Source organism: Mercenaria mercenaria, chromosome 1 (assembly GCF_021730395.1).
Source record: "Mercenaria mercenaria strain notata chromosome 1, MADL_Memer_1, whole genome shotgun sequence".
Taxonomy (NCBI): domain Eukaryota; kingdom Metazoa; phylum Mollusca; class Bivalvia; order Venerida; family Veneridae; genus Mercenaria; species Mercenaria mercenaria.
The window spans coordinates 113,032,907-113,049,445 of record NC_069361.1 but is presented as its reverse complement, the minus strand read 5'-3'; the positions used below and the strand labels follow the sequence as shown (position 1 = coordinate 113,049,445).

Below are 16,539 nucleotides of genomic sequence, written 5' to 3'. Positions count from 1 at the left end.
TTTACACTGCCTTGTTTAACTTGTTGAAAATAGGGTAAGTGCGAGGTTGGCATGCCCAAAACGTATTTAAACACCAAGTTTCCTTTATATAGGTTTCTGACCTTTCAAAGGCGGTGCCCCTATTTTCAACTTTTTCCCTCCTCCTATCATTCCTTGCACTAACGTCCTCTCTGTTTTGTACTATGAGAAAGATTATGTGCACACTATTGTTTGGCCACTGGCCGTCCCAGGGCGCTGCCCCACTGTTGTTTTTTTTTCCACACTTTTCTGTTTGTTTGCTTTATCTAAGTGCAAGTGTATGTATGTGTGTCTTTGTCTCGTGCAAGTCCTAGTTGTGGTTTGTGGTGTAGAGACATTGCGTATTTAGAGCGTTCAAGTATATCAAAGCTTCAACTAACATCCTTTTTAGGCATAAATACGCCAAGGAAAGACTGGCGCGAACATAGTTTGTAGGCATTTTTGCTGGTAAATTTGATTAAAATTATTTAAATCATAGTTGATTCCTTTGATAAATGTAACCTTATATCTCATATCTACAGATAATGTAGTAGACTCCTTACATAGATCATGCGATTCCACTGGAATTCTGATTATGATTGGCTAAAATGTGGAGGGAAGGACATAAGACTCAATTGGACAGATAAGTACATGTATGAAAATGTTTCGGTTCCAAGTCGTAATGAAAACATCACCACAATCATGAAATTGGCAGATATTTTTGTATGATTTGATAAACGAAAAGTAAGTGCACAGCTTAGTGTAAAATCTCGGTTTCAGATCTGTTTTAGAGAAGAGAACAATGATAGCTAGAGATAGTAGCATTTGAACGGAAATTGAAAACACTGCATCACTAAACATCACATAAGAATACGTTCTTAAATGTCAAATCATGAATAAATAGCAGTAAAAAAAAGGCAAAACGACAACAGAAATTTGGTATGATATGTGTCAGCATTTTGTTATCTGACATCAGATTCGTAATCAATTTGCAAGAATGATGAGTAATACATGTTATCCTGATGAAGTAGAGAATACCAACAGTTTTATTTTCCAGTTTATTTCAATCAACATTTTAGTATCGGCAAATATAGGCATGTAAATATATAGAAATATGGCAATATCAATACCATATTATATATATTCAGTAAAGGCGTGTCACTATGTGTATAATGTTTAGTACAAAAATATTCTAACACCAGGATACAATGCTATTAGCACACTCTGTTTGGAAATACAACCCATTACTCCTACCAAACAGTTTTAATTTCATTCCAAACTTTGCTGTAATACGATATAATTTATTGAATTTATAGTTAAATTGACTTAATGCGTCAGGCAAGTCCACCATAAACTTAAGGGAGTTAGTAACGTAACTGCTTTTAAAAAAGGACTTTAAAGGATAACACTATACTATATGTAAGGCCATTTTCGGCTACAAACAGTGTTCTCAGAGCCCTGATTTATGGACGGATAATATCATTGTCAGTTCAATAATAATCAAATAAGCTTTATAAGCATTATGTACAATACAAGTGAGCTGTCAATGTAGAAGGACCATCGGAATGAACATTCTTGAATTTTCAATTTTGTTGTTTACGAGTGTTTTTTTTTTCAAGAACTATAATTGCCAGTACTAAGAATTCAATAACTTCATTAAAGCCACACTGTCATACACTTTGATATAAAAGGTATATATAACACTAAATATTTAAAATGTTAAAACGTATCTTAAATATTTGTGCAAAATGTAAAAAAGTGGTTTATCATTTTTATTCTTAGTTTTGATCGTGTTGTTTCAGTTAGAATATTGATTTTATACTTGTGCAGAGATTAGTCTTCAAAAAGAAGACAAGTTTTACTACTTTTTAAGGGATTTCACTTTTGCAAAACATTTAAATGACCCGCTTTAAAAATATCATGTGAAAGATTAGTAAGTATCCCTGCAAAACGTTATGAGATAATACTGAAAGTTGACGTGATATGATAGATGGTCCTTTCTGCTTTTCAGCTTTGACTTCACTTTGTTGTAAATGGTCATGTTTACTAATGACTCAGTACATACAATTCACAAACATCATTCTTTAAGTTTCACTTTAAACTTTCATCCGATCTAATTTCATACAGAAACAAACTACATCATTTTAAGTAGAGTCTCGGAGTTACATTCAGAATAAGTTATCTAAACCAGCTACACTCTGAGAGAGTTCATTTAAACTAATTTCATCCTTGAACAAGTAACATTGCATTCATGTCACTCAGGAAATGCACTTAATTAATTATGCTAGCCACTCTTGCGCAATGTATGTTTCTAACACGATTCTATTTCATGAAGCACCATTGACAGTCACGCACCATGTTCTTCTATCCTAAAACAGAAGATCGTCAATTGCTAAGCAACAATGACTGTTGTGTTATGCACACTTTAGTTGATCTGGAGAGCACCATTGTAAAACATTCATTCTAATGTCAAGTTTCAGGTCGGGGATTATTGTGTATGACTTCGCTATTTTGTAAAACACTAAATATTTGCATTTGCCGACCTTCAGACAAAGTCACTGGCAGTTTCATAAAATCAAGGGTCGGTCCTTGCTTATTTTCCTCATATACAGAATTTGCATTAGTACAGTTATTATCTACATTTCCAGTAATGCAAACTTCATCAAACACTTGAAGTTCATTATCTCCCTTTCCGATCATAATTACGTCATCAAACCCCTGTGTTGCATACATGACGTCATTGTCGTTTTCGTCTGCGTCATTCTAAAACAGAAATAGTATCAGAATGTGAAGCCAAAATAATAAAATAATAAAATGTCTAAGTTAAGTCATTAAAGTGAGAATGAATGAAAGACAATGTGTACGCAACAATTAACAAAACAAACTATACTTTTAGCTATATATTTAATTATAAATTTAAATCGATTCAAAGAAGTTGTACTTTTACAAGATAAAGTTGCATCAGCATCACATGTCGTTTTGAAGAAAACGAACGTGGTGTTCGTGCTTAATTTCGTTAAAACTTTTGGTTTGCATTTGTCTCTCAAAAAAAAAACAGGACTTACAAACAAAGGTAAATAAATTCGCACCTAATGAACGTACGCATTGAGTGTACAATATACTGACTAAAGGTTAGGCTTAGGATTTAACATAGGTTTAATAGTGTACATGCAATGTGTGTGTACACTCAGTGTGAGAGAATTAATGCCAAGCACTAAGGTACGGCTTGTAAAGCTAACCGGACGTTGAAAACCAGGGACAAAGATCATGCTTATTTATTTAGTTGAACTCGAAAGGATACGCTAATATAGCCTATGTGCATGTATTTAATTAAAATGTGAAGTGAGCAAATGTGAGTTGTAATTGCAATGAATTTAGAAAACGTTGTATTTGAAGCTAATATTTTTTCGAGTTTCTTGGATGATATATTTGAAGTGAACACCCTTCCTTTAATTTTAAGGTCAGCAAACAAATCCATAAAGCAAAACTAATAAATAAAAAAACAACAACATCTAATAAGCTGAAGTAAAATAGAAATAAAAGTAATCAGAACTGTCCGGTCTTAGTTAAGTCTGCTTATTCATTCGGAAAAAGTTATCGGCCAGTAAAATTCCTTGCAGATAATATTGAGGGAGTTTTACGACTAGATGATATCATTTCATACAGTGATGAATGAAACGCGTCTTATCACAATATATATTGATCATGGTAAAAAACACTATGAAAAGGTAAACTTATTTGAAAGATTTTATTATAAATTCAGATTACATTGCCATTTATTTTCAAGTATTTAAACAAATAAAAAATAATCAATGACAAATGATGTACATTGTAATCTTATTACATACTGCGTTTTACACTGAATTTCAAATATTTAACTATGAATGATATGACCTTAAAATGAATTATATAACTCCGTGATTTGATTTTCTTTCCATGTGAAACAAATGAAAATAGATAGAAGACTGATGGTAAATTTTAAGGACTATATGTTCTAAATTGCTTTGTAAACAAGACAGCAAGACTTGGGACATAGCGGCCGTTCAGGGGGCAAAATGATTAAAGAATATTGGCAAAACTGTTTTTGTTCCGACTGTTATACACGTTTTGAGATCATTCTAAAGTTCAGTATCCGCGTTATCCCGTTCGGCATCTTCCCATTTTTCAGTAAAAGGACGGGTAACAACAACAATATCTTTCTGTCCAACTACCTTGACATGAAACATTCCTTCTCTTCGTTTACAAAGTTCTTCTTTAGCAACCTTTGCCATACGACAACTCAGCAGCGTTGATAACAAGCAGACGAGAATTTCACTTCCGGCAAGTGCGAGTGCGATTATAATGAGAGTGTCTTTATTCTGTTTTTGGAACGTATGTCCGTCTGTAGTGTGATTGACAAGACCAAGGCGAAGTAACTGTATGCTGACAACGGAAACTACCATAGAAACTACAGAGAAAGCTGTAAAGCACATTATCTGAAAACAAAGAGAGAAACGTATTACATGGACAATATCTCTGAAATGTCAAAACTATGACGTCAGTATAATTGTTAAGCTCTTTAAGCAATCAATAAAATAAAGTCTTGAAATTATCATTATATTAAGTCATAGCGTGTTACAGTAAGTGAATATTCTCTCCTTCATATGCAAACAACAATTATTTGCAGGGATTTTTTCCCTGCCCCCGACTCCCAAATATTGATCGTTTTAAATTCAAACTATTTTCTGTAAGAATATTCTCTTTACGCTCAAGGAAAAGAGTTATTTGTAGATGTTCTTTTTAATCAAATAAACTGTCATTTATAAACTTACAAAGTTGGGAGGGGGCGTGGGGATACATTTTAATAATGATTTCATCGTTACTATAGTTTCATTGTATGTTAACTTTTGTTCCAAGCATTTTGTAATGCTTGGTTTACTTTACTGTTTGTAAACCTTGTCCTGCTGAATTTCTATAATGAACTTATCCATCTTTCAATTTGGACAGTACCATTAACTGTTAAAAGGGGTGCTTACCAAAAAGATACTGACATAATGGCGAACAGTGCAGATCATATAAGACTGCACGGATATCTTTTTCATTTCATCATAAGTGGAATTTATTATAGGTGGAATGCGCTTGTTAATTAAGTTGGAATTATTTCTCTTTGATACCCTATTAAGTTATATGTTATATGAAACTGGCATTTTACTGACTTTAATTATATACGACATTTAGTCAAAATATCTCATGGTATTTTTATCAATATTCACGTTCAGTATTGATAAGGTAAAGAGTTACCCATTCATTCTTACAATGTTTTGATCAAGCACAATGAATACATTAGGCCAACAGACAAAATATTATATTTCGCATCTAAGAGTTTTATGAGGAACTTCTATTAACGTAATATCACGTTCGCAAAAGCAGATGTTTAGAGCCGTGCGAGTTACATTGTAAACATCACTTAAAATAGAAACCATTTTCTTCTTCAGATTTACTGTTTTGAGTCTCTCTCTCTCTCTCTCTGTGGAAATAATCTGAACATAGATTTTCCATTTGCAGTTATTTTACCAACTAGTTTTCGATCAGTTGAGTATTGTGAATTTTTACCCTTAAAGTGGCTCACGTTTTATATAATGTTCTATTATATTGTAATGTGGAAAGTCACATGAAAGATGTTTTGAAAACATCTTTGCCGTTTTGATTATAATAATATAATTGGCATACATCAATAGGTTTGACCTTCCAGGCTAATATTACACGTGAAGCCTTTTTTTACTCAACTTAAGTATGGTGATGCCTGCAAAGCAGAAATGAAATGACAATGAATACAAAATACAGCCACATCTACTTATATAACCAGTAACTGTTGTATTTAGAGGCAGTTTATCCTTGTATATTGCTAGTCTTCAGAGCAGGTGTGATTGTATTTTATATTCATAGCCGTATCATTTAAAACATAAAGAAGTAAGAATACTCCTTATCATGTGGGTTAGCTGTATTCGCTCACAGACAGCAAGGTGCCAGTAAGAAATATCAAAACAAGGGACAGGTTTGAATCTGATGGTAGTTAAATAACTGAAATACAGTCGGAAACAATTTGTATAAAACTTTTATTAAACAGACAAGTAAGCAGACTGACAAACAAACAAACAATCAGTTTAGAACCTGCTGTTTCCGAGATACCAAAAAGAAAAAAAGACAGTTTGTTTTGTATTTATTTTGCAAATCATTAATGATAACGTCTTGTTAAGATATTACTTTAAAAGTTCTAGCAAGTAAAATGAAATTTCATTTTTGTTTTGGATTAAGCAGTATTAAGCTTTCAAAAAAGAGGTTGGATTTGTCTGTTCTTGTATTATAACAACTTTGGAAAATCAGTGACATTAAGCAACATTGAGCTGCAGAAAAACAAGTACACATTTCCCCAGAAAACTCCATATCTGTCTTTATTAACGTTTAACAAGTTTGATGATAAATAAAGAAAAAAGCTTTACGTAGTTTTCGTAGAAAGTTACAAAGTATATAAATTAGGCATATCTTTGATAAGATGGCAACAAAAATTAAGACATCGTGTGGATATTGATAAAACCTTGATTACCATGTTGAGATCAATACCTTATCGGAAGAAAAACGTCGGCAGTATTGCTTTTATGAAACAATCAATTTGTTTGAGATGTTTTCTTGTAAATATCTAGGCACACATCGATTTGTTCGTTTTAAACTGTATTATTGTTCACATGAAGTGAGTGAAGCAACCCGTATTCAGAACAACAGCTGGTATAAATTGTTTGAGCGTTTTACCCACACCAATGGTACTCAGGCGCATCGGAATTACTAATGAATAGAAAAATGATGCATTTTACATCTTTAAATTGTCCTTATTTGTAGGAATGGTTCTTTTCTTGAATGTGTGTACGTGCAGATTAGCCCAAAATAATGTCCTTTTAGTACGTGGAACTAATGACGACAGGAAACGAAACCTGTAACTGTGACACGTCTTAAAAGTCTAATTTGACTTTTAAACAAAAGTAAGTGTATTTGTCCTTGTCCTGAAGATAGTCTAATAAGACGTCTGCTCTTTTGACAGGCTTCTGACATTTCCTTATAAGGTGAAGAAAATAGCTAGTTTAAGTGTCGCGTTTATGTCATAACGCCAGAAATAGATTTAATTGCTAAGCACATTTTCTGCCTACAATTCTCTAACGAATAATATAGGCGGAATATGAATCTGAAACTGTTTATATCGTTAGCGGCTTGTCAGGCTATTTGACCTGATATGTAAAACTATACTGTCGTACAGTACAACAGTGAGGAACAAACATCGCCAGAACGGTTAAAGTGTGCTTATTCTGCGGCAGTTATTGTGCCAGATGGCCTCCTTTACAAAATAAAAAACAAAAAACTAGGCCGTTGGATGTCCGCTATTCAAAGGTGTCGTTGCACGTTCATTGTAACCTCTGGAGTGCACCATTCCTTGAATTCTTTTGTTATCATGTCAAACATCTGATAACAAAACTGACTATTTTTACATATCTTGCTGTTTTGTTTTTTCTTTTTCCAGCAAAAAATCATAGTTTGGTTTATTGTTGCCTGACATTTTGCTTTTTAAAAATGTTGTTGTATAGATAAAATCGAAAAAATTATTGTTTGCCCGATACAAAATGAACTGGCAAATATATCCCAGTAGACAGTACGGAGCAGCACGCTGAAGACTTTTTAAGTGTCAAAAGACTGTCGCTTCTCGCAATTTCTTTTCAAACTGTTAGCGTTTCTTCGTTTGTTGTTTGAAATTGACTTCGTAAAGTATTCAGCGGATTGTTAACTGTTATTTTGCGGATACAGGGATTCGGAAGCGTGGTGTTTAACGTAGAGACCGTGAATATGTTTTGGGTTAATTATTTATTCTTACCATTTTCTTGGTTTGTACACAAATTCCCGATTAGCACTAATGTTTTACATAACACGGATGTTAGAATGTTTTTGAGACAAGTCTTTTTTAAAAAGTCATTTGAAAGAAATTTGTGTGTAACTGTGAAGGAAGTTTGGGCGGTGTAATTAACAAATCAGTAAAATACGAATAGATTTGAGCCGCGCCATGAGAAAACCAACTAAGCCTACTGAAATTAGAGAAACCGTCAGCGAACAGCATGGACCCTGACCAGACTGCGCGGATGCACTATGTTGGTTTTCTCATGGTGCGGCTCTATTGTTTTGCATAACAGAGCTTCTTTTATGAAATAAGGTACAGAAATATGTTCTTCTTGGTTACATGATAAAAAACACAGTTATAAGAGGACAGCCTGCCATTATCTGTACACTAAGAGGCTAACCTACGTGATAACTGAAATAGATGATGAAAAAGAAGTATCTACTTTATAGATATGCCATTAACATATATAAAATTTAATTGATACATTGTATTATGTATTGTATTCTAAGTTTATATCTAGTATGATGATAGTCTGATACAAAATGACAACTTTTACTGCATTTTTAGATCTATACATACATTTTCTTGAACGAAACCTGAACGTTAATGGTTTGAGGATATGCATGCGGGAAGTATATACGCCTAAAGGTAAACTGAAACAACAGATCATGAAAGAATATCATGATATAGAAGCACCTATAATTTATTAGAAACATTTCTCACTAAGAAGATATCAACGTCTACAATTAAAAAAACGTCCTTTAAGGTCTTTTGTTGCATGCATTGAAAACACGTGGTATTTTCATAACGCAGTGACTTCAAGTAGGAAATCAGGAAATGATTCAATTAAAATAGATCAAATATTAAATATTAATTGCATACTGACTTATCCAATTACACACAGTCCTGTCCTAACCTGCATAACTGGCGTATGGCTTTTTGCGTGAATTCCGCAATATTCCATTCCATATCTTTTGAACACAAAAATGTGATATAAACAGAAGTTTGGTGAACGTGCATTACTTAGAACTTTTATTGTCGTGTAATATATGATACTTGTTTTATCTGAGAAATAAATGGCTGCAGAGTGTTTACTTGAGATTGTGCCAGTATTATATTTATTTTATGACCTGTATAACGTCATTCGGTGGTAAATAAATGTCTAAATAATCATAAGAATACAACACTAATGGCTTATTTGCCAAGGATCAATATTTTCACTTAATGTCACAGAAGATCACGAGATATCCTGTTGGTAGACATCGACAGAAACATTAAAGTGAGCGTGTCTGCTGATTAAATGTCTTTATAGGGAATTAATTTGTTTCTGGTATCTGTTTGGGTTGCAGAGTAACCCATTTCCTGCCTGTGGAGCTGTCATTTCACAGAACAGAGTTATTTTTGTATCGTAATTGATTATAATAGCTGTAGACTGGTGGGATATCTATATTTCTCGTTATTGCCTGGCTCACATTGAATCAAATGCCCACTAAAACATGTCTGTTTCAAAAAAAGCAATTTGAATTGTAGACTTAATTTACTGACTGTCTTTGGTTACGATAAAGATTAAAATGTCAAGGAAAGAGTTATTTTCGGTATCTGAGATATCAATTTCCACCAAGACCTCAACTCAAGAGTTGTTCCTAACGTGGTCGCTCTAACCACATCAACTATTTCGGCGGCCCGTATTATTACTTTGACATCTACATAACATTATCAAGACGGAACTTTAGATATCGTAAAAAGTATCAAGTTATTTATTTGTTCCTCATTTGATAATGAAAAGTGAAACTTAACAGATAATTCTTCTTGCTACGCTAAACGCTGTAATTATACTATATTATAGTTATTTAACCTTTACATAACGTCATTGGTTCGGCAAACACGATTGTTTTGCATGTTGTCAACAACTTTCATAAAATATAGTCCAAACACAAGCGACGTTTAAATAATGAAACTACGGTGTGCCCCAGCCTTGGCAGATACCTCCGGCACATGGATAAGTGTTGTTAGCTGGGCAAGTGGAAACTCTCGCATGTTACTTAAATTCAATTTTGAGTGTCATACAGAAAGGGAATTGTTAGTTAGAATAAGCATTAGAAACGCGTGGTTATTACTCACCACATATGACGTTTTACGTCTGGCACAAAATATCCCCAGGATTCCAGTGATGATAAACTGTGAAGGAATAAAGAACACGTTTATAAATGCAAATGAATAACACAAGTTTCAAGAATATGATTCACTTTAACTAATACTTTTTACAAACTGACATCTATATCTATATTGATTCTCAAAAAATTGACTTCAAAAACTTCAGAGCTAATAATTTAACTATTTAGAATCAAAGCAACTGAATTTAGACAATATATTGAAATCTTTTTGGAAAAATTATCTTTATGTTAGATCTACTGAAAGTGTGGTTCAGAGGTCAAATACAAGATACAGAACACAAGTAATATGTAGGCGATGGTAGCTTACTTTACGGGTGCACGTTTTAGACTTTAAAGAACTTACGAAACTTCCACTCCAAATTGGTGAAACACTATGGGCTAGCCAGACTTCCGCTTTGATGCTTGATATTATGCCAACAATTACACTTATAATGCCCAAAACGCCATGGAACGCGGAAATGATACACACTGACGTCACAACTACATGCAACATGTTGGTTGTCAAAACATGTCTTGTTGAAAGAGGTCTGTCTTTATCTGAAATGTAAAATGGCGATTCTTGGTCCATCAGTTAACGCTTTATGAATGGCGCACAATCAAATAAAAGTTACTGTTGAAAATTCCGTATTTTTTCCCTCTCGTTTAGCAGAAAACGAAATTTTGACGTCACTCTTTTCATGCAAAAGAAGAATAAATTCTAAAATAACAGATAAAATGGAAAAAAAATGTCCTATTGTAATTTTCCTTCTGCAGAAACGTACCAATCTCAGATGTCATAAATGCGAAACTATAAAACCGTCAATTACAATAAAACATTTACTTAACTAGATAACACTATTTTTTTTTTACAATCTGGACCCAGTTTTTCGAAACTTTAACAAGCGATTAAGCTAACAGTCGATTAACTTTTAGAGTTATATTTTGGCGTTTTAGAAAACTTAGAAAAAGAAAAGTGTACGTTAAGGATTTTGAACACTAACATGTCTTTACAGTAAAATTAAAACATCATACTAGTGTTTTTCACCAACTCTAGTATTTTGAATCAAAATTTAACAGGCGGTTAGTTTAACAGCCTGTTAAAGTTTCAAACAACTGGGCCCAGGACGCATTCATTCGAAATAGCTGTTTTGTCCCACAAGATTCTAGAATTTTCATTGGTTGGATGGCGGTCACGTTATGGAGTGTCAGTACTTCATGTCCGTTTCAGCTAAAAAGAAATGCCTTACAATGAAATATGTGGGGTATGTTTGATAAATATGGAGACTTGGCAACCTCGCCCCCTATCTACCCTACTGACCCCACGTGTTTCCGTGGAGAGTCATTAATTGAAACACAGGAATTGATAATATACTAGTTGGCTCATGAAAATGTGTTAAATACTTATTCATCATACATGCATATGATAATTATAAATTACTTTAATAAACCAATGTTAAGTGTAACTGTTCAAGAATTTGAAGATACAAACGTTAAAACGTTCCTTTCAAACGACAAAAGAAATTTACATATAAGAATAAAGCGACATTTGTTTATGGCAATTTTTAATTCCTAAATAAGAGTTTTGACATGTCCCTATTTACCCTTTATCATAGAAAATAAATTTGATTTGTTTATACAAAGACTAAAGTTGCCAAAAACACCAAGGATTGGTTAAGAGGGACGTGTCTGCATTTAAATAGTTTCTTAATACTATACATCGTGCCAGTATTGCTAATGAAATAACAATTCTACATTAAACAATATGCACTGTCCTCAGTGACAGTGCTGTAACATTTAGTTGCTAACAGCTAACAATATATCTTACAAAACAAATAGAAATGGCTGGAGCAAATGATTATGCAACAGTTTTAACAAACCAAACACTTAAGCATGATTGAGAGAACCTGCTTCTTCTTCGAAAGAACAGAGGGAGGGTTTAGGAACAATTGTTCTATACATCTGTCTGTACTTCATACGTATTATATATATTAACTTTTAAACATTAGCTTTTAGAACTTTCATAGTAACTTGAAAATGATTTAGGCCTATCTATATATCTACTATCTATATTCAGTGCAACCATAACAAGTTATATTTTATATGACGAAATAGTCGTTCATTTCATTAAAACCAAAGCGTCCTAAGTATAGTTCAAGAATATTCCAAAGTGATTACGTATCAGTAACACATTAGTATATATCTCTTAAAACAGTAGTCTATCTCAAATAAAAGGATCAAAAACATACCTTTCTTTGCAATAATACTCCGAACGCCTGCAATGGTTTTCAATACGATACAAAATGAATATGAAATCCCCCTAAGACACGATACGATGTTATTGGTTTGTCTTGTACAATTTCATGCTTTAAATACTGAGATACATTTTGTCGATATTTCGTTCTGCACTGCGTGGAATAATCGATGAAGACTACGGAGGCTCGCGCCGTCAGCAACAAGATTTCTCTTAATTCTTTGTAGCTGTCGTAAATTGCAAATAAGATTCCGGAGAAATTAGTTTGTTGATTAAGAACGTCAATATAGATTAATGGAACTTTATTCCTTATATACATTTATAGATTTTTGTAAAGAACGGCTCAATTTTTCATAGTAAGTGATATGGTAATTTAAACATTCATTAACATCAGGTCGATCTCCATCCAAACCATTCTCTGCTGTGTTTAAGACGTGAATTATTTATATGAGATGATGTTGGATTTTGCACAGAATAGATTGATCCAATTAATTAACCAAATCATTGCCTAATTTGTATAAATGCAATTGTTAACCCAGGATGTGCAGGCACGTCTTTCATTGATGTGGTTTCATGTGTCAGCAACTGTCTACTTAAATCTTTTGCACTACATCGTGATGTAAAATTAGGGACATTTAGACTGCACACAAGACCATGATCGTATCATGTAAGATATCAGCAGTACTTTACTCCTTGAAGGCAGCAAAACAAGACAATAAATTGATAATTGATTTCTTACTAGTTTAAACCTTTACAAACATATTTTAGTTTACATTTGAGTAAGAAACAGCATTGCATAACTGACAGAGACGTTTCTTTGAGCTTATTTATTAATATAATGTTTTACCAATGTGACAATAAAGTGATTCCTCATTCAGTAATTAACACAACACTGCAAATAATTCTTCGCATCATAATCAGCAAAGGCGGTCAATTATATTTAAACAACATTTTGCCATTTTTCACCTTTCGTATATTATGTTCGAGGTTAAAGGAACAAAATGACTCATGATGTAGAGTTAGATCCCCATTAGAAATGCTTGTACTATTATATTTTTCATTAAACTTTGATGATGATATTTAATAGGCGGAGTATTTCTGTTGATTTCAATATTTTTTCTATTTTTAGTTTTACATTCGCAAAGGGTGGTAAAAATAATTTTACAAAGTTGCATTTCTAATAAAGTTCGTCTAAATATACGTATAATTCAAATATCTGACAAATATGATAAATATTTCTTATACATTCATATCATACCTTACGCAAAGTATGTTTATTAAATTCATATTTAATGCTAAATTACCTTTCTCTCTCTCTCTCTCTCTCTCTTTCGGTTGGGCAGGCAAGATAGGAAAGTCAAATCGGTGAAAATCTAACATGCATTTGGCACGCAGTGAACATAAAGAAGTGTAAGTCAAACAAATCCATACTTGACCAAACTCTGATTAACAACATTTAACATGTACGTATTATAGTACATAACAACATGTATTACTAAAGATTACTTATTTTGCTCGCTATTATTATGCGTTAGATAAAAGCGTAAGAATTTAAAAAAGAAAAACAAACGTTTATTTGCATTTTAATATATTTGATAATTTGCTCACGTTTTATGTGCTTGGAAAATGACACTTATTTTGAGACATGAACCAGTTCATTTTATCAATGTTAACTCGAAATGTTGCGAATATTCCAAAGACATAACCAGTAAATTATCTTCTAATTTACCTAGTGTTTTATGTGCTTAGAAAACGACATTTATTTTGTCACATCATTTCAGTTTATCTACACAAAGGATAGTTTACGATTATTCCAAAGACAGAACCAGTAAAATTTATTCTACTTAATATAGTGTTTACGGTTTTATGTGCTTAGAAAACGATATTTATTTCTGAGACATAAAAAAGTATGCAAAGTATAGTTTACGATTATTCCAATGACAGAACCAGTAATATTTATTCTACTTAACCTAATTAGACGGTCTATTCCATATTGGCAGATAAACAAACTACACGATCAATACGGCAATACCTAATTAGGACGGCGTTGCCAAACTTCAATGAAAAATGGATCGATTTTGTCTTAATATAAGCAAATATATATGTCAATACAAAACAGCTATGTCGTTAGAGGGCAGATGTATGTCTAATACTGAACTTAGAAGTAACGCTAAACACACAACCACACAAGTTACTGGTAATAACCTGTGGTCAGAATGATGTAAATATAAATTGTTTAGAGAGACATGTTTTTTTTATTTAGGAAATATATTTTAGTTTTGCGTGCTTTGTTGGCAAATAAAACACGGGTTTGAGTTAAGATACGTGGTAATATAAACACGCAAAACTAAAATCTATTTCCATTCTAACACATTCGAATTACACTCGGAAGGGATACTAATCTGGACTCCTTTTTAGGCGTAAATGAACGGAGTAAACCGGAATAGCCAAAAGCAGGTCATTTTGCGAAACGTGTTTAAATCGACAAGACAATTCACGGTAAAATCCTTCTTTGTTTATATAAAAGAAAATCTTAAAAGTGTTAGAATGAACAGTAGTTGCCTTCAGATTTTAGTAATGCTTGATTTATGCCTTGAATATCATAATACAAATTATGTTAGTCTAAGACAAACAGTATGAGATGTACAAAGTATTAGAGAAATAATTGCATGCTTTAGCAGATCTAAAAGTCATGTAGCGATGTCATTTGCATCAGGATTTGTTTGTGTTAGATCTTCAGCATCAGCTCGAATAATTTCATTTAACTTTAACCATGGTAACCATCAAATAATTTATTCAAAATTGATCAGAGAAAAAATGCATTATTATGACTTTGCATTGGTTCTAAGTATGCTACGTTCAAAATCTCATTTTAGTTGTGCTTGGCTTTTTATAATTACCATTATTACGCTTCAACTAAAATCTAGGAACGTTTGCAAACTTGAAAAGTTAAACATAAGATTGATAATAATTGAAAAGATTTCCCGGGAAATATGTGCCTCAAGCTATTTCATTTAGTAGGAAAGGCAAGTTTCTGTATTGACTTCAGCTGAACCTGTTAAGAGACAAACTTTCACAACAGGAAGCATATCAGTCATCGTTATCGATCAGTTTATCTCAGAAATTTCTCGGCAACGACATTGCCCGAGGTCTTAAGGACAGTAAAGTTATTCAGGAATCTTTTATAACATGACGTAAGAATTGTTTTCATACAGTTTTCTTCAAGTTTTGAACTTAACCCAGCTCAATTAATTTTTTAACTATAGACGGGTCAATAAAATAAACTATGGAACGTCGATTTATATAAGGTCTCACCTATGAATTAAAGTAGGGATGGTGACAGTGATGAGCACATAATCCCCTTAACCCTTACCATGCTAAATTTCTAAAATGGACTGGTCTATCTTTCAATTTAGGCATTACCATTTATTATTTGAAGGGACGTTCATTGAAAATTAGCAGACTGAATAGCAAACAGTGCAAACCATAAAATCACAAGTGATTTGAAAGTTTATTTATCAATCAATCAGTTGATTTTGTGTTCATTTTATTTCTAGTGTATTTGTCGTTCTGTAGCGTATCATTCATATCTAGCTGTTCTATCATATATTCTTCTGACATACTATAAGCAGATTTTCTACATAACCAATAATGTTTCCGCGGCTTGGTTTAAACAATATTTTATTCATATATATTTACAACATGAAACATTTCATAATTACAGCATGAACACGCCATGTACCCGGATAATCTTAACTCTGTTCAGCGACCCTAACTCAGTGCCAACATGGCGGATGTAAAGCCAATACAACTTTGTTTTCTGTGTAATTACGATGTATAAAGGAATGTTTCTGTTGTTATATCTATCTCCATTGATCAAGTGTATATTTATTGCAAAATGTATCATGTTAAATATATCAACCTTTGTGTATTCAGGCGGAAAAACGACGAACAAGGCAACTTTTTCAATGAAAACTTTTACAAAAAATCTTTAAAAATACTTCTATGCTTTTGATGCCTCGACTATTTTGTTGTTTGAAAGCAAAGATATACTGCTTTATAGGCCCCTTTACACTATGTTGTTAACCCACTACATGTTGACACAATACATGTTCAAATGTACTGACAGCGAGAAAAGGGATAAAAACCTAACTTTGATTTGATAAAAACCGAACTCAGTTTACATGAGGAATGGATAAAAACCTAACTTAAACGAAATTGTG

At 32.8% G+C, this 16,539-nt stretch overlaps 1 protein-coding gene across 3 annotated transcripts in view; it reads right to left on the bottom strand.

Annotated features, from left to right (window-relative positions):
• Nucleotides 1-1,008: 1,008 nt before the first annotated feature.
• The window catches only part of LOC128547730 (transmembrane protein 196-like), an 87,511-nt gene continuing 71,980 nt past the window's right edge, over nt 1,009-16,539 (bottom strand). The window contains exons 1-5 of one of the 3 annotated variants that reach the window (XM_053520861.1): nt 12,312-12,721; nt 10,430-10,623; nt 10,034-10,090; nt 4,209-4,472; nt 1,011-2,760 (exon numbers count right to left, since the gene is read on the bottom strand). In XM_053520861.1, the coding sequence (XP_053376836.1) occupies nt 2,467-2,760; nt 4,209-4,472; nt 10,034-10,090; nt 10,430-10,579 (765 nt within the window). In that variant the 5' untranslated portion in view covers nt 10,580-10,623; nt 12,312-12,721 and the 3' untranslated portion in view covers nt 1,011-2,466. Of the gene's footprint in view, nt 2,761-3,736; nt 4,473-10,033; nt 10,091-10,429; nt 10,624-12,311; nt 12,722-16,539 lie in introns of those variants that run through there. The other 2 variants (XM_053520855.1, XM_053520868.1) reach the window with 2 other exon arrangements.